Source organism: Camponotus vicinus, unplaced genomic scaffold, assembly GCF_025532165.1.
Source record: "Camponotus vicinus isolate PSW18456_S1 unplaced genomic scaffold, iyCamVici1.0 SCAF_4, whole genome shotgun sequence".
NCBI lineage: Eukaryota > Metazoa > Arthropoda > Insecta > Hymenoptera > Formicidae > Camponotus > Camponotus vicinus.
This window is the reverse complement of record NW_028141976.1, coordinates 1,051,672-1,070,607: the sequence shown is the minus strand read 5'-3', so window position 1 is coordinate 1,070,607 and position 18,936 is coordinate 1,051,672. Positions and strand designations below refer to the sequence as shown.

At 30.3% G+C, this 18,936-nt stretch overlaps 2 protein-coding genes across 3 annotated transcripts in view; one reads left to right on the top strand and one right to left on the bottom strand.

The window, feature by feature from the left end:
* The window catches only part of Ids (iduronate 2-sulfatase), a 5,923-nt gene extending 2,127 nt beyond the window's left edge, over positions 1-3,796 (top strand). The window contains exons 2-9 of the mRNA XM_083097835.1: positions 280-587; positions 664-841; positions 1,657-1,787; positions 1,872-2,043; positions 2,181-2,330; positions 2,426-2,563; positions 2,637-3,208; positions 3,295-3,796. Coding sequence (XP_082953961.1) covers positions 399-587; positions 664-841; positions 1,657-1,787; positions 1,872-2,043; positions 2,181-2,330; positions 2,426-2,563; positions 2,637-3,208; positions 3,295-3,630 — 1,866 coding nt within the window. The 5' untranslated portion in view covers positions 280-398 and the 3' untranslated portion in view covers positions 3,631-3,796. The remainder of the gene's footprint in view (positions 1-279; positions 588-663; positions 842-1,656; positions 1,788-1,871; positions 2,044-2,180; positions 2,331-2,425; positions 2,564-2,636; positions 3,209-3,294) is intronic.
* On the bottom strand, positions 2,336-18,936 carry LOC145970826 (uncharacterized). 2 transcript variants are annotated; one of them, XM_083097823.1, is made up of 23 exons: positions 18,321-18,936; positions 17,708-17,762; positions 17,355-17,467; positions 17,082-17,231; positions 16,858-16,988; positions 12,782-15,796; positions 11,413-11,741; positions 10,900-11,021; positions 10,563-10,705; positions 10,235-10,486; positions 9,946-10,159; positions 9,459-9,865; positions 9,019-9,317; positions 8,635-8,929; positions 8,226-8,512; positions 7,893-8,049; positions 7,469-7,816; positions 6,036-6,336; positions 5,735-5,959; positions 5,506-5,634; positions 4,814-4,870; positions 4,557-4,736; positions 2,336-4,466 (listed from the first exon to the last, which is right to left on the bottom strand). In XM_083097823.1, the coding sequence occupies exons 1-23, from the start codon at positions 18,330-18,332 to the stop codon at positions 4,380-4,382; spliced, it is 7,308 nt and encodes a 2,435-aa protein (XP_082953949.1). In that variant the 5' UTR covers positions 18,333-18,936; the 3' UTR covers positions 2,336-4,379. The 2 variants fall into 2 exon arrangements, with proteins under 2 accessions (XP_082953949.1, XP_082953950.1); XM_083097824.1 differs by having other exon boundaries at positions 4,557-4,733.

Below are 18,936 nucleotides of genomic sequence, written 5' to 3'. Positions count from 1 at the left end.
TTTGTTAAAAAAATTATTTATTTATTTATTTATATTTAAAAAAAATATTTTATTTATAATTGCTTATTTCACAAAATAGATAATCTTTTTAGAAACACTCTATATGTATACAGAATACAATACCACTTTTTTACACTACCATTTATTCACTTCATTTTCTTCCTCTTTTCTTTTTTCCTTTGTCTTTTTTCATTACCTTTTTACTTGGCTCCATTATAATTTTTTGATCAAGATGTTTAATGATGAAATAATATTGTTTTTCTTTCGATTTTTTTGAAGCTAATTTGGACAACTCTGGGAATTTCGAGTAAAGCGGATTTTTCAAAATGTGACAAATCCCAAAGACAGAATTACGATGCTAATGCATTTTCTATCCGAGTTATATTATAAATCGCAAGATGTTGATCTACTTCAATCTGATTGTAATAACGCTGATAGATATTGCCGCGACACGTCCCAATTTCTTACTGATCATTGTCGACGATCTAAGGACCTCATTGGGATGTTACGGTGATACCAATGCATACACACCGAATATAGATGCCTTGGCTGAGGATAGTATCGTTTTTACCGAAGCATTCGCACAGGTATCTCTCAAAATAATCGATTTTTGATCAATGATTCATCATTTGATTCGGTAAAGGATTGGATTTTTCGTTGCAGCAAGCCTTGTGTGCGCCCAGCAGAAATTCATTCCTGACTAGTAGAAGACCGGACACTCTTCGGCTTTATGACTTTTACAGTTATTGGCGCGATAAAGTCGGTAATTACACCACGTTACCGGAGCATTTGAAAAACAATGGATACACTACAATGTCCATAGGAAAAGTATTTCATCCAGGTAAAAAAATTAGATGCAATCATATCTATTTTCTGAAAAACGTGGAATTTTGTTAGAACTCGGGGAATTTAAAAAACAAATTCTTTTTGTGATAATTTTGCTTTTATATTGCAAGCAAATTACCCGCTGATAAGCCAAGCGAATTATGTATTTAAACCGATAAACCAAGTAAATTATGTATTTAAAATAATCATAAATATACATCTATCTTTGTTCATATATTTAATGTTTTAACAAAATATTGAATATGCGCAGTACATATTCTTTATTATAATTTTCAATAAAAAATAAAATTATTATATAATATAAAAAAATATTATATAAGTGAAAAATGCTTTTTCTACTATTCAATTTTTTTATAATATATTTGCAAATTTGGCGCTTGAGACTTAAGCTGTGTATTTCCCTCATAAATGAAAAGCGTTGGAAAATGCATATGATGAAAAAACTTATTTTAGAACTTGCACTAAAAAATCAGATATTTTTTTATCTGAAATTTTGATTTTAAAAAATAACCGCAAAATCAGCGAATTTTTTTTACAAGATAAATAGATACTCTGTGCAATTCTATATTTTTGTTTCTTTCATATATATTCCATATCTCTGATTCCACATATTTGTCTTACATTGAAAATTACATACATATCTTGAATTAAAAATTGTAATATAAATATAAATATAAATATAATTATAATATAAATCATTCAATTTATATTAATATTAAAATTATGCTATTTGAATGCAAATTATGAAAATGCTCAAAATAATATGAAGAAAAATAAAATAAAGTTTACAAGTATATATATTTATTATAGGTATAAGTTCTAATGGATCCGATGACAGCCCTTATTCGTGGACCGAGAGGCCTTTTCATCCATATACAGATCGGTATAAAAATGCTCCTGTTTGTAAAACAAGCCCACAATCGGAACCAGCGACGAATATTGTAATACGCAATAAAAATAATATTTGTTCTACTTATATGTTACAAATTATATACACAAATCTTTTATGGATTATGCTTATACAGGTATGCCCGGTACGTGTATCAACCATGCCAAATAAAACATTACCCGATATCGAGACGTTACGAGAAGCGAGAAAATTCATACACGAGCATAGAGAGGATAACGATCCTTTCTTTCTAGCTGTCGGCTTTCAAAAGCCTCACATACCGTTGAAATATCCTGAACGTTATCTAAGTACATTTTATATCGATAATAAAAATACAGATTAATGTTTCAAAGATCACTTTCTTTATTAATCATAATAAAGAAAGTTATAATCATAATAATTAATCCTAATAACCAGATATGTGAAAAAAAATATAATTACACAGAATATCACCCTATACGGAAGTTTAAAATGCCCGAGCCGTATCTATGGCCGGATAATGTAAATAACGTCGCTTATAATCCCTGGACCGATCTACGGTGGAGGAGGGATGTGGCGAAATTAAAGTTGAAATTTCCATGGGAAAGAATACCAAGTATATCCGATCGATATATTTATTTCATATTTATAAACGTATATATGCGCGCATCTACAGTTTTTCTTAATCATTTCCCAATTATTCGTTTTCAGAGAAGTATGGGAAACTAATTATCCAATCGTACTATGCAGCCGTATCTTATGTCGACAATATGATTGGCAAACTTATACACCAGCTATATGTCTCGAGGATTCGAGAGAATACTATCGTAATATTAACATCCGATCATGGTATGCTTCTTTTTCCTTAATCAATGAAGTTAAATATGCATGCAATTATATTAATTTAACATTAAACGCACAGGTTGGGCACTTGGAGAGCACGCTATTTGGTCTAAATATAGTAACTTCGACGTTGCTGTACATGTACCTCTGATAATATCGATTCCGACAGTCACGTTTGATACTGATGATAATTACGATATAATTAGATCTATGCATACGAGATATAATATAACGCAGATTACAAATTATGATGAAATGAGAGATAAGACGGATTCAGAGTACATGATATTTGACGAAAGAGAACTCGACATTTGGAGAAGTACAAAATATAATACAAGCGAGTATAAAAGAATTATTTCGGAGACATACGTTCAACAAAGATATAAGAAATCTGTGGAGAGCAATGCGTTACATATTTCTAGAAAGTTGAGGAGAAACTATTGTCGAGTTACGAACGCTATCGTCGAACTCGTCGATATATTTCCGACAATCGCGGATTTGGCGGGTGTCCCCGTACCAATATGTCAAAACGACGATGAAAGTCATCGAATGCGCTCGAAAAATATTTCTTTTTCACGGAAGGTAACGTCCAATCCTTGTAGCGAGGGTATTACGCTTCTACCACTCGTAGAAAATACGTTAAGATGTCAGGTAAGGCATTTATTCCAATTAATTATTTTTTTCTTTTTTTGTACTAAACAAGATTTATCCTTCTTGTACAATTGCAAACATTTTAGAACGTATCTTGGAAAAGAGCGGCCTTCAGTCAATATCCGAGACCGGAAATACAGCCTACGCTTCATCCCAATAGCGATAAGCCTCGTTTGAAGGAGATAACTATAATGGGTTATACTTTGAAGACCAACGATTATCGTTACACAGCATGGTTACCATTTGCGCACGAGACATGCAAACCAGATTGGGACATCATTATCGCAGAGGAATTATACGATCACAAAACTGATCGGGCGGAAGATTTTAATATAGCAGCCTCACCGAAAATGTTAAACACAAAGAAATATCTTAGATCGTTGTTAAAAAATGGGTGGAGAAACGTTCTTCCAAGATACTGAAGATTTTAGGCTATATCAAAGCAATGTTTAATACCTCTCTATGTGTTATATCCATATCTTAAATATTTACGAGACTTATATTTGTCTATTGTATGCTTGTATATATGTATGACATGTAATAAATTATTGATTACTAACATAATTAAAGAAACAAATATAATTATGAATATTATATTCTCATTCTATTTGCCGTAAGAAAAGGTAAATAAATATACAGAATATTTTATTGTTGTAAATGTATGTGTATATATCTATAAAAATGTTTGGAAAATAGATATTCTCTATATATATACACATTTATAATAATAAATATATACCTAATGATAAAACAAAAAATGAAGACCGATTAAATGTACTAACAATGGATTAAAAAATACATATGCGTTTCCCTAAACGCTTATGTAAAGTAAAGCCTCATTCTGCAAAAAACAATACATTTTCAGATGCATTTGACTACATTATTTTGATCACTACGATCCATACGTAATAAAATTTTGACGATATAAACGTAATTAATTATGCTTTACGTACACACGCGAAACTAAAATAATATATAAACTAATAATATATAATTGAACTTAATACAATATAAACGGCCCTAGCATTTTTTATATTACATAGAAAATTAAATGTAAATAATACCTTCGTATACGACTTGCGTTGCGCTTTACGGTGTATCGACCTTTATATCACTTACCAATAATACCACTGTATAATTCATATGAATTATTCGCGTAGGGGAGATAATTTTACTCCTCTTGATTCTTACTGTTATCAGTTGGTTGTATCGCTACTTGTACGTTTGACACACCGGCGTTACTTGTAGTAGGCATCACCTGTAAATTCAAATACCGTATCATTCAATTGTCATTGCACACAAATAAAATTATATATATATATATATATATAGAGCAGCGTATATATACTTCAATTATATCATCGCTTGGTTTTCCGCCTGCATTATTACTCGATGTTCGATATGGATTTAGTACTAGATCTGTCCTTTGCGCCGATACTAGATTTGGCTGTGCGGGTTTATTCGCGATCGCATAATTTCCTGATTGCCCCGACGTGAGTAATTGATTTAATTGTGAGACTTGCTGCTGCTATACAAAACAGACAGAAATGATAAATATATATTGAAAAAGTGTATGACTCGATATATATATAAAATTATATTCACATGTGTATTACTGTTGCCCGCAGTAGGTGGTACAACCATCGGCCTCTGTTGAAAGTTCTGTAAAATGTCATACATAATAATATAATTATCGTAATCATACAATTCATATTGTTTTAAAATATATTTGGATTATTTAAAAATGTATAAGAAAGAAAAAGAGAAAAATTACAGCAGCTATTCTCAAGATTAGTTTGCTAAATATCATCATGTTATTAATAATAATAATATTTCAACAAATTGACTGCCATGATGGTCACTCATAACTTGTTTTCTCAATGAGGCGAGATCTTAATGACTACCGATGACAGGTGCTATTAAATTTAAAACTGATTATAATAAAATGAGTGTCATTGAACATAAGATTTTAAATAATATAAATAATTAGATAATAATGTAGAGTAAAAAGTGCGTTGTTGAACAATTATATATATATATATATATATATATATATATATATATATATATATAATAATAGTTATCAATAATTTTTACTTCTACTTTAAATAGAAAAATAAAATTATAAATAAAAATTATGTATTTATAATATATATAGCTTATCTGATAGTAATTATCATATTGTATCATTATATTTATAACAATGAAAATTCTACTTATAGCTGCTAGGTAAGCCGTACAAAATTCACGTGACAGTCAACATATTAATAGAAATAAGATAAAAAAGAGATCAATACCGATATAGGTGCTACATTTCTCACAGGTTGCTTAGAGTATAATGTAGCTTGTTTTTCCCAATAATTGTACATTTCCATTAGAGCTCGACTTGTCATTATTTTTTGTTGTTCTGCAGTTGCATTGGGGTACTACACACACAAATCCGCAATTATAAATATTTACTTAAGCAATTCTCTCGTGAAAGCTAGCATACTTTAATATTTTTAACTATTCTTAAAAGATGCTTACATCTTTACGAATAAACTTTTGGAGATTGTCATACTGGAATTGTAAAGAATCTTGAGGCATTAAACCAGTCTGTCCGGTGTTCATCATCATATTATACTGCTGCAGTAATATATTATTTTGATAAGCCACATTCATCATCGGATTTATCGGCGGTTTTCCTTTCTTTTCTTCTTCATATTCCAACCAAGCCTGTTTGCGTTCTTCTTCATCCAATTCCTCCTCGGCCTGTTAAAAATGCAAATTTATTAATTGATAGAAAATACGAATACACTTTGTCTTTTTGATAAAAAAAAATATTTACTTTGTTCTCCAATAGAGAATCATGTTCGTGATAATTTTCCACGACATCCTTATACTTCAAGAATATTTCCGCTAATAGTCTATCCTTAGGTAAATTTAATGTAGGTCTCTCTGCATTATTATACGCTTCGAAAGTATATAACTCATTTAGATTATGATTGCTATAATGCCGTTCGATCTGTTGCTCGTCCACAACTCGACACGAAAGCGACAATTTCGTTACTTGACGATTGTAAATCTTTTCTTCCATTGTTCCCGCAGCCAAAAACCTATATATATAACACGGCTTCTTTTGCCCGAACCTGAAAATCATTAAAAACGACTGATTTGATAGATAATGATTAATAACTTATATAAATACCCTCATTTTAATTTCCTCTCACTAATTCCTCGCCAGAATACACCTTCCTTCTTTTCTTCTAATCTTTTTTCAAATCTCTATATCTTTTTTCCTATTATCCTCACTTTCCTCTCTGTAATTTCTCTCTAATCAGATAATTCAGCAATTCAAATCTCTTTTTCAAATCCCTTTCTTTCCCTTCACTCTCATTTTACTCCATCTCTCTTTGTTTTACCTGACCCTTCTGCCTCCATTTCTCTTTCTTATCGCTTGTATTAATTTGAACTTATCCACCAAATCAACACTTTCAAATCCACAAAAAATAATGCTATTAATTCCCCCTTTCTTCCTTACTTGTCTGTTGTTTATTACTAACAATAACTAATTCAATACATAAATATTTTTAATAGTACTCAGTTTTCGAATCCCGAGTTTTTGAACCTTCAGTTTTTGATTTGATGGAATCAGCTTCCTCCTTAATGGAATCACTTTCCTCTCTTAACTTTTCTGCTAACACTCTGTCACATATACTTTGATGATGTAATCCTTCTATCATTCTGTATTTTCTTAATCTTTTTTGGAACTACTATCCCTACTATTCTCTCAACTATTTTTTTTCTCTCATACTTCTATACGTCCGCCGAAATATCGCGGCTAATCTCCCATTTTTTTGTTGTTTCTCATCTTTACAATTGCTCTCGTAATCCCCTCCCTTCTTATGATTTTTTTCGTTGCCTGCCGTCCACATTGTTTATCTTCCTATACATTTTCCTAACTATTCTATTCTCCATCCCTTTCAAAAAAATTCCTTAAAATAATCATTCCACTCTCCATCTCTATCTCTTTCCATAACTTATTCTAATTTTTCCTCTCTCTAAATTATCTCCCTCCTTTTTCATTCTTTTGCTTCCTAGCCATGTATTATTTTCTTCCCTCTCCTTCCTACTTTTTTCTCTCATAAAATTTTTATTTTTCTTTTTTATTTTCCTATATTCTCTTATTATCCTTTTCTCATTATTTTCTAGACATATATATTTGATGGATAATATAATAGGTAAAATTAAATAACAGAAAATGTCGAAAGAAGTATATACCTATATATCCGGAATATGCTTTGCACATCGTGAGAAGGGTTCCAACTGGCGTCGAATATAATCACTCTGTTAGCCGCGGTTAAGTTTATTCCCAATCCTCCGGCACGCGTGGATATGAGAAATAATCTTGCCCTCGTATTAGTAGGTTTGTTAAATAATTTACACCATATATTTCTATTTTCAGCCGACGTCTGACCATCAAGCCGAAAGTAATCAAGACCTAAGCACCAACTTCCGGTATGATTATCCAATGTATCCACGCATGCATTGTTTTGAGTCTCATCGTCTATCTTTCGGAGAAATTCCTCAATTAAAGTGAGAGAATATAGAGATTGCGAGAACAAAAGCCTGTCGAAAAACAATGCAACATATAATAATGTCGCATAATCGTTATTTGTATAATTTTGTTTAATAAAATATGTACACTTTATCACCAATCTGTTCGCATTCCTTTAGAATTCCAAAAAAAAGTAATAGTTTAGTAGATACTCTCATGTCTTCGAAATGCTCAGATTGCACAAATTGCGACCACCATTCTGCCTCTCGAGTCTCTTCTTTAGTTTCTTCTTCTGGCTCCTCTTCTAAAATTCGATTTATTTAACATCTTTATTTTTTAATTATTATATTATTATATATACTGTATGTATTTTTATTTATTTTTAGTAATTTAATTTTTTTATTAATTTTATTATATTAAATATTATAAATTACATGAAACACTGTGTTCAAATATTATAAAATTATTATAAAAACTTACCACCAGGGTTATTTCTTGTTCTGCGCTTGGGAATATTTTCTTTTGCATCATCAATAGCTTCAACATCACTGTCACTGCTTGAATTGCTGCTGTTGCTCCCTCCTGTGTCACTATCATCGTTAATAAAATTTACCAATGATCCCTCCGAGTCACTCAATTCTTTCTTTTCATTTGCTTTTTCTATTTTCTCTGCATTCAAACGTAAAACTATGGGATGCGTCCAGATCCTCTGTAACGCCTGAAAATCCGCAAAAAGAGTACTTCCTCCTGCACCTGTAGAGGAACGTCTACAGGAAGAAGCATATGAGATAATATATTAATAATATATATTAATAATATGAAAGTAATTACAATAATTTCAAGTGACGTAAAAAAATAGAAGAAAATAAAAATATGAAATGATCTATACCTCGCAAGATTCTCCAAGTAATATTGATACATTTTAACTTGCGTGTCTGTTAATCTGACAAAAATAACATATTCCTGTTTGGGTGGTAGGAACGGTGTAAGCACGGAATAATCAAATCTCTGTACACTACCCTCTAACATTTTGTGTAATACATGCGCGCGTTTTTTCATTAATTTAACATCATAAGCAGTAGAATCGTCAAATTGACCATTCGTTATTGGATTTACGAATCTATTTAAAAATTCTTTCTTTGTACCCAACAGATTGGGTTTAACAAATTGTACCATGCAATGATCTGCAAAATTATAAATTTGAAATAAGTATGACATATTTGCGTTTATTAAAAAAATATATGATCACAAGAATTCTTTATAAAGCACTCACATTCAATTAAATTATTTTGCAGCGGCGTCCCGGTGAGTACTATGCGTCTCAGAGTCCTCACTCTTCGCATGCATTTACTTAATGCAGTATCTTCGTTTTTTAATAAATGACCTTCGTCGCAGACAATGAGATCCGCGCCTGGATCAACTAGACATTCATCTATCACTTGCTTCATATTCTTCCGGATATTTTTATTTGCGCCCGTAAGATTACGGAACATTTCATAACCGAGAATCATCACACCGCCAGTCTTTTGCCATCTCTGTAGCTGATATTTTCTCTCAAAATTTTTCTTAAACCTGAAAGTGTTGTTTGATTTTTTTTATTCCAACAAAGTATTTGTTATAAAAAATTCTCACAGTCGCTTTCTTTGGCAAGAAAAAATTTTAAATAGCAAAATAATTTTAATTAACACAAATATAATTTAAATTCATATTTACTTTGTCAATTCGTACACCTCGATATCATCCAAATCATTCAACCATGTTCTATATTCATTTAACCAATTAAGCACTGTGCTTAGCGGACAAACTATCAGTACCGTCTTGACGCCCGTCTCCTCGTGAGATAAAAGTGTGTGCGTCAGAGCGATTACTTGCAGTGTTTTGCCCAGACCCATGCAATGTGCGATTATACATCCGGATCCGGATGTAGTCTTTACTCTTTCTAGGGATTCGAAACAAGCATCCCACATAAATTTAATACCCTGCGCTTGATGTGGCTTTAGACGCTTCACTAATTCTTCATGCACGCTAACGAGCTCCTTTTTTGTCTCTGTATCGAAATCTAAAACGAGCTTTTCAACCTTTTCCTCTCCAGCAAGTCTCATCTCGTACATTTCATTGTACTACACAAAAGATAACATTATGTGTGTAGAGAATATACATATACATATAATAAAAGTTGTAGTAACATCTCAGAATCTACCAGAGTTTGACGTTCAGCAATACGTTTAAGCCTTTCCTCCTCTTCTTTGGCAGCTAGTTTTGTATCCTCTGCTACTTGTTTATCTTTCAGAACTTTTCGTATATTTTTTCGACCACTTTTGCCAGGTGTGGACTCTTGCGAATTCTTTATTTCCTCGACGCTGCTATCACTGTCGGATGCTACCTTCTTAATTCGCTTACGTTTTGGTTTCGGCCTATAAATTACATAATATTATTAATTTAAGGATGGAATTACGAATATGTAGAGGAAAGCATGTATATAAATTTACTTCTTCTCTGCAAGCGAAGAATCCGTGTCTGACGAAGCGCTCTCGCCCCGTTTGCGTCTCTTCCTTTTTAGTTTTTCTTTTTCTTTTTTGTCAACCCAATCGTTTGAACTTTGTTTGGTACTCGAAGCCTTAGAAGAGTTATCAGAATCTATACTGCAATCCGTTATTATGACATCCGAATCAGAATCTATGATTCTTCGCCTAGTCTTCTTTTTCTTAGATTTTCTCTTTTCCCCATCATTGGAGTCGCTGCTGCAAAAAATTAAAATAAAAAATTTTTTATTTTCAGTCACCTATAGTGTCTAAGATTAAATGATAAATAATTTACTTATTCTCTTCCGATTTTTTCGCCAATTTTTCTTGTTTCTTTTCCCATTTTTCCTTTTCAGCATCAGAATCAGTATCGGAGAATCTCATTGTCAGCAATTTATTTCGCCTCCAATTACTTTTGTCATTTTTTTCCTTTTTGTCCTAAAATATTTTTGAACGAAATTAGTACTTTTTCAAGTAATCTTATTGTATATAATAGATTCGCAATATAATAAACGATATAATTAGATATAAATATATAGCAAAGAGAAGCAAAACTTCTATTTTAATGATTTTTTAGTTTAGTTTTTTATAAAATGTTTTTTTTTAGTTCTTTTATTTAAAAAAGGCCTTACATCGTCTTGCTTTAAAGTTTTCTCTTCAGACTTTTTATCGTGTTTCTTTTTCTTTTCTTCTGCCTTTTCATTCTTATCATCATTATTTACATCATCATCGCTGCCCAGTACTACTTCTTTTTCTAGATTTAAATAATACAATGTAAAATATTCAGAATAAACTAATGATTATATAAATAATTATTATATACAAAACAAAGTAATTTTGTTCTTTCTAGAAATTCAAATCAATAAAAACTAGTAAATGTCGCAAAAGTATAATAAATGTGCTTTTCCATACAACATTAAATTTATGAAATGAATTTATCTAAATGAAGCAATTATTGATATTAATAAGAGCTAAATAAGAAATATAATTTTGTAGATAAATAGATCTAATGTTTATTTCTTAATTTCGAGAAATCAATAAATTTACAAATCGCGGAGATTTGCATTTTAAATATCTTAATGTAAATTAAAAATACCCAATATTTATTAAAAAATATTCAATATTCCTAAGAACGAATTACTTACCATTTGAATCAGAGGAATTTAATAGATTCTCTTTCGCAATTCTATTTGCCTCTGATATTAAAGCTTCGTTAGATACAGGCACATCTACTTTTTGTATTCGAATCGATTCATCAGAACTAGAATCCATTTCTACAAATGTCGAGACTTCGCCATTTTCTACTTTTTTTAAATGATCCATTAAAGATTCTTCTTTAGTTGTTTCTTTTCCTTTTCGTTTATTTAAACTTTTCGAAACTTTTGAGGACGTATCATCATCCACCGACGACGAATCGGAATCTTTCTTTGCATTTTTCTTGCGTTTCTTTTCCAGTTTATCCAGATTAATAAGACTGTAAAGGACAATGGAAATAAGGATAATAATTAACTAATATGATAAATTTTGCTAAAAAAAATTTATTGTGTAAATAAACTTGTTTCGTTCAAGAAATATGAATAATAATAATAATGATTTTATGAGCAAAAATCCAAATAATTATGTTATTTAAATTATATGTAGATAAACTCGTAACGGTAGAAAAAACAATTTTCAAAGTAGAAAAAAATTTTTAATTTAAGAAAAGAGTTTATTAAATATATTCAGATTTGTACAAAAGTGTATAACAAATAATTATATAATCATATGATTAATAATTAAATAACACACACTTTGCTACAGAAATTTCTCCTATGTTTTTGTAGATTTGGAGAAAAATTGAATTGAAATATCATCATCTGTATGAAAATACATAATGTTATATCGTTGTATAACAATATTATTGTATTATTTTTTTTTCCTAAATAGAAAACTACATTTTATACACTCTTGTATGCATCTGTTCACGCAATCAAACATACAAACTTCTCAAATTGAAAATGCTATATTAAATTTCAAAAACTTCACTGCACTGTCCTGCATTATAGAATATTACATTGGTCTTATAAATCATATTTATAAATCGTATCTTATAGTAACAAAAATAACGCTAATAAGATTATAACATATTTGTGTATGGAGAGTATTAATTATTTAATATATTAATAAAACTAATTTATGTTATAATATATTCGTAGATTATATTATAACATATAATTTTTATCCATCTTTTATACATCTTTATATTTATATTACTATAAAAATATTTGTATATGAAAAAATCAATTAATAACAAATATAATCAAAATTAATAGTAATAATGATGATAATGATAATAATAATAATAATCTCTCACATACACATATTCACATACAAAATTTAAGTCTACTACTTCGATACAACTATGTTCTAAATAAGTAGTTATATCATACTTGAAGTTCTCTAGTGAAACAACAATTAAATTACTTTAAATGATGCAAGACAATAAGCAGAGATTTTAGAGAAAGATCTTGATACCTTTTGAGTTCCTTTTGTTCCAGATATTCTCTTGATTTTTGTAACGCGTGCGAATAACGTCTAAGATCTTTCCTGCTTAATCGCTCTAAACGAACTTCGCAAAGCATTCTTAATTTCTTATCGTCCCAACGGTTTCTGTTAAGTTTAAGTCTTTTCCTTTTCACTCTAGAGACAATAGAGTCATCATCACTCTCGTGATTACGTTTAGAATGATTTAAATTCTTTGAACGATCACTTGCTTCTACTTCTACAACTGGCTCGGGACTGGAACTTTCAGTGTTGGAAGATGCTAAAAGTGCCTGTTTCGCTCTCTCATTTAAATTCTTTGAGCGATCACTTGCTTCTACTTCTACAGTTGGCTCGGGACTGGAACTTTCAGTGTTGGAAGATGCTAAAAGTGCCTGTTTCGATCTGGCATTTTCTCTGGAAGAATTTGATTTGGTCTTCTTGTTTTCATTCTCTCCCGAATCCAACGATGATAAACTTGCAGACTCGTCCGAATTTGATTCTAAGAGAGCTTTTTTGGCAGCTTCTTCTGCCTTGACATCATCATTCAAAGAACTCGTTTCTTCGAAAGGTTTCCCATTTGTTTGTCGATTGTCATTTTTGTTCTCGACTTCAGTCTTATCTTTATCATCAGTATTCGTCTTTTTTAAAAATGATGATAATATTAATGTACTGGTACTATTGACGTCAAAATCATCGTCTTCCGCTTTGTTATCAATTCCGATTTGATTAAGATCATCTATATTTAAACCTTCAGTTGATTTTGTAACTACGTTTGCGTCTAATATGTTATCCAAATCAGAATCTGATTCTAAGAGAGATTTCTTCGCCAATGCTTCAGCATCATCGAGAGAGTCAATATCGATATTAGTTTTACCGGATATATCGAGTTCGTCCAAATTATCAGAAATTTCCTCCCTAGTTGCAGATGTTACTTTCTTTGGAGTAATCTGATCAAACAAATTCTCCTCTTCATTATCGCGAAGTGAAAGAGATGCCCTATCGTTTTTGTCTGAAATTTTATCTTGCAAGGAAGTATCCAAGGATTTTATTTTGGATGAAGATTCTGGATTATCATAATTCGTCTCTGTAGCCATTTCTATAGCCGGTTCTGGTGCTTCAGTTTCATTCTCTCCTGCCTTAAGATAAGATGTTTCAAATAGATCCATTGATTCATTGATTATATTCTCTGTGTTTGCAGAATCATTTTGTATGCTATTTTGTAATATCGTCTTTCGATTATCGTTTCTCAAAGGAGAATCTTCAATCTCAATTTCGCTAGAAAGAACATCAGTATCTGATTCGGCTTGTTTATTATTAGAATCAATATCTTTATCTGTTAATAGTGTATCATTATTGTTAATGCATTCTGAAAATAATTGGGTTTTAATCGACTGTTCTGCGCTCTTTATTTTTTTCTCTGTTAATGTGTTTAGCACTGGAGAATCGGACAAATTATTTTGTAAATCCACATTATATTTATTCGCATTATCTTCATTCTCCGATGAATCTATTAACTCTTTATCTTCGTTGCTTTTAGTTTTATTAGCATTTACATTATTTTCCGTATTTGATGTATCATTGTTCTGAATTGTCTGCTCCTTCTGCAATCTTCTCGATTCGTCTCCTGAAAATATTTCTTCGCTATCACATTCGGAGACATTTTTAGAACTTCCTTCTTGCTCATTTCCGGAGTTGCGAGCCTTGTTTTCGCTCGTTGTACGATTTTCATGTACATTGGTTTCTTTCAAAGATTGTTCATTATCATTAACTTCTTTGGGTAATCTCTTAACTAAATTTTTCTTAGAACTTTTAGATTGATGGAAAGTTGTTAAATTTTTCTGTACTTTCTGCAAATTCGGCCACAATTTATTAATTTTCTCTATCATTTTCAGCATAAACTGCTCTTCATCCTGTTCACCATATAATTGTTCCATAGAATTGATATATTTTTGTAAATTTGAAACTATTGCTTTACAATTACTTACACATTCTTTCGCATTATCAAGATTCATATCTATTTGGTCATTATTATTTTCTTTGCTTTCGATTGCAGGATCTTCTTCAGCGACCGATTTAGTATAATCTATTTCTAAATCTGCCAATCTTCTCCTCGTGAATTTATTGTGATTCACCTTTTGAAGTTTTATCTTCTGAAATTCTTTGCTGGAACTAGCATCTGAATCATCTTCCTGAATATTGGAAAGATGTTTCTTCGATGATTTGTTATGTTTATTCTTGCGCTTCTTTTCCTCACTACTGTTATATGATGTAGTGCGACTTGTGGACTGCTTCTTGCTGTTTTGTTTCTTATACTTGATATCTTTATCTTCAGATTCACTAGCTGAATCTTGATACTTCTTTGCTTTGTGCTTAGTTGACTTTGCATCATAAGAAGTAGCATCCTCCTTTTTATTATCCTCCTTTTGCAGTCTAGTATTTGAAAGATTCTTAGATATATTTGATGCTTTATTTGTAGAAACATTCTTATCACTTTCACTATCAGAATATGTAGAATTACGATTGCTTATTATCCTTTCAGTACTGATATTAGATTTACTTGTACGCTTTTGTTTAATTGTTTTATTGGTCGATAAATCGATAGAATTATCATCCGAATCGCTAGAAATTTTATTTTTCGATATTTTTCTATTTTGTATAGACTTAGTTTTCTGATCTTTTCTGCTCTTTTTTTGTTTATCCTGATTATAGGATATTGAATCACTTGCACTAAATAGACTTTCATTTCCAGACGAATCTGTTAGATTCACTTCCACTACCTCCTTTTGCCGATTAAGGTTTGCATTTTGTTTCATAAGACGCTGACGGTCTATTTTCTGTTTGGCTCTCAGAGTTACAAATGTGTTATCATCAGAAGAACTATCATCCTCCTCACTATCACATAACATTCGCAAATTCTTCTGTACTTCTCTGGCTTTTTTTATTTTTTGTATTTGAGATGGTAACACACGTCTTTCAATCTTGTTGGTGTTTCTCCTGTTACCCTTTCTGAAACAGAAGATCCATTCCATATGTACATATCTCCTCTTTTTTTGGACATGGTAGAGTATCATGTACACATGCATGTCCCCCATCTTCTTTAAGCTTTCTTAAACTTTCTTAATCTTCATTAAACTTTAGTATCTGTAGCTAGAAACGCGATAGATTTTACTTTGCTCTTCTTTTCTTTTTATCTTGCTTTAACATAATTTTCTTAACAATCTCCTTCTAGTAAATTATGTTATAACAGAACGGACTAACAGTATTAATTATACAATATATTTAATTACAAAACAGTGCATGCTACATTAAATATTACTAAAACATGCAATTTAATTTATATAAATTATTCTTAAGCTATTTTAGTTTCCTAATAAAAACATACATAAACAATAACAATCAAGTAGTGATCAACTAGTAATATACATATATTTGGGACACACAGAGGATGTCTTTAAATTCATGAAACAAAATATTATAATAACAAAGTTGTTAAAAAATTATTCATAAAAATATTTATATAACTTTTTATTCATAACTATAGTTTTTCAAGCTTGTGTTCCAAAATTTTCTCCTTGAAATAGAGTAGCGTTTGATTGACCAATCAGAAATACAAATACTAAATGAATTAAAATGGAAAAATAAAATTTCTAGTGATACGGATAATCCTATCGAGTTATCATTCGATAAAACAACTAAATAAAAACTAACTTAATATCAAGATTGAAAGGATATTATATATATAAACATATGTGTCAGTTGCAATAATTTAATTTTCAAGTGGCACATTTAACTTGTTTGTGTTTAAGATTGTTTCTTCTCCTTTCTAATATCTTAAGATGTGACTATAAATTTATTTCCATTTGCTTTCCAAGAAAAGTTTAAAATTTAGAGAAGAGATATAGCAATGTTCATTTTTTTCATGAAAGAAGGAAATGAAATTTATTTATTATTTTCCTAAAGATTTAAGTGTGCAATTTGAAAATTAAAAAATTTATAAATATGTAAAAATGCATTTTTATCACTATTAGAAGTTTCATAAGCAATAATTATATTTTGATTCTACTTACTTATAAGTGTCCATTACAGCAGCGCACACAGCTCTCAAGTCCCAGATTGGTTTAGGATTACATATGAAACATTTCCAATCCTTCTTTTCTGCATGCAATAGTGACATAGTCGCATTTCTTTTTATACATTTCTAAAAATAGAAAATGTTTAACAGAAACTTTATTTATGCATATATGTATGAATAGTGATTAATATGTGTTGAAAGTTATGCTAAATTCCTTACCTTACAAAATGCCGAAACACAGTCTTCGTTGCCACATTCATATAGTTTCTTATCATCACCACATATGTAACAATATTTTTGAAATTCATCTTCATCTTCATCTTCATCTTCAAAGGCCGCATCTACTTCTTTAAAATGATTCCAACATGTCTGCAGCAAATTACATTTGTTACAAAATTAATATTAGAAAACAATTTACCTAAACTTTCTTGCTTTATATTATTTCAAGCAAAAAAATACTTTTAACATTACATATAAAATGTAATATCTTACTTCGCATTGCAATATTCCCATCAATGGATGAGAGAAGATTTGTTTTGACTCAACACTCAATTCATTACCACATGAAGTACATGCTATTTGTCTATCCTTAACGGCTCTGATATCTAAACATAAAATACATAATCTACATTATTATAATTTTAAAAATATAAATACAAGAAAAATGTTATTGATGTCTAATTTGAATATGTATAAAATATCATTATTTATACTTTAATAATTAATAAATATATAAATACATATATCTTTTGTTAAAGTTGTATAATTGTTTTATTTGTTGTTTAACTATCTTCTGTAAGTTTATATAAAATTTATATCAATTATATTATAACATTAACTTGTACCATGAAAATACTTCTCACGATAAGCAAGTTCCTGTTCAGTTGCCTTGATCTCTCTCTGAAAATCAAAAGAAGAATGAAAATATTTGTATTACATGTTTTATTTATAAAATTAATGATATTAATTAGTCATTTTACTATTAGATTAATATCAAATAAAATTGTTAAAAGGCTTAAATGAATAATACATTGGGTAATGATAAATATAAAGTATAGGATGTTTCGGCACTCATTAATAATTCTTCAGCCAAATAAAGAAATTTTTAATTAAAATGCTAGGTAAAAGAAACATGATATATAAAATTACAAGAAGCTAACATACAAATATGAATTATATATTATATATGAATTATATTTAGCTTATATTTAGTCTTGTGATCTTGTAGTTGTACACATGTTTTTTACATAGCATCTTATTTTAAATTTTGTTTTATACAGGACTAAACAAGTACTGAGTGTCGAAACATCTTATACTCTGCATTATTTCATTGTAACTTGATACTTGATTTATCAAGCACAAGAAATAAAATCCAAGTGTTGCTCATTTAATATTTTTACTTGGTAATGAGTAACTTAAACCTATATTAGATTAATATTATATATTAATTTATTTTACCTTGGATGACATGATCGCATGTAAGTGTAAAATGATGATTACAACTATCTGCGACTAATTTCATATAAAGAAAAGAGGGGGGAAAAAGAGAAAATAAACTTTCCAACCGAATCGAACCAAAACTTGTGATCAGTGACGAGACTTTTGTCCCACAGCCATTTCACGTTGTTTTACAATCGACTGTTTATAGACGCAAGTGCGTACATCTTGGACGATTGTCTCGTGTAAAAAAATCGTACGATCAACGAGGGACGATAACAAGGAACATCATCGTTGATCCACGCGACTTTTATGCGTTCGTACCGATAACAGCGATGATTGTGTAAACAATCTGCTAAAGAGCTGCGTCGTTAGAAAGACCAAGTTCACAAATTGCGATATATTCTATATATCTTTCGAAACTCTCTTCAACCGGCAAACTTTATTGCGTCGTTAGAGCTTCGATAAGATACAAAGACCCAGGTTTCCCATCGAACAATCGTTCCCCCTCAACAGCAGGAGGGAAAAAACTGATCGTGAACTTTACCGCGCGATTTTTGCGCAAGGAGGGGTGAAACAGGGTGAAACACTAAAGTCACACCGGTCGCACAAAATGGCAGAACCACAGGCATACGAA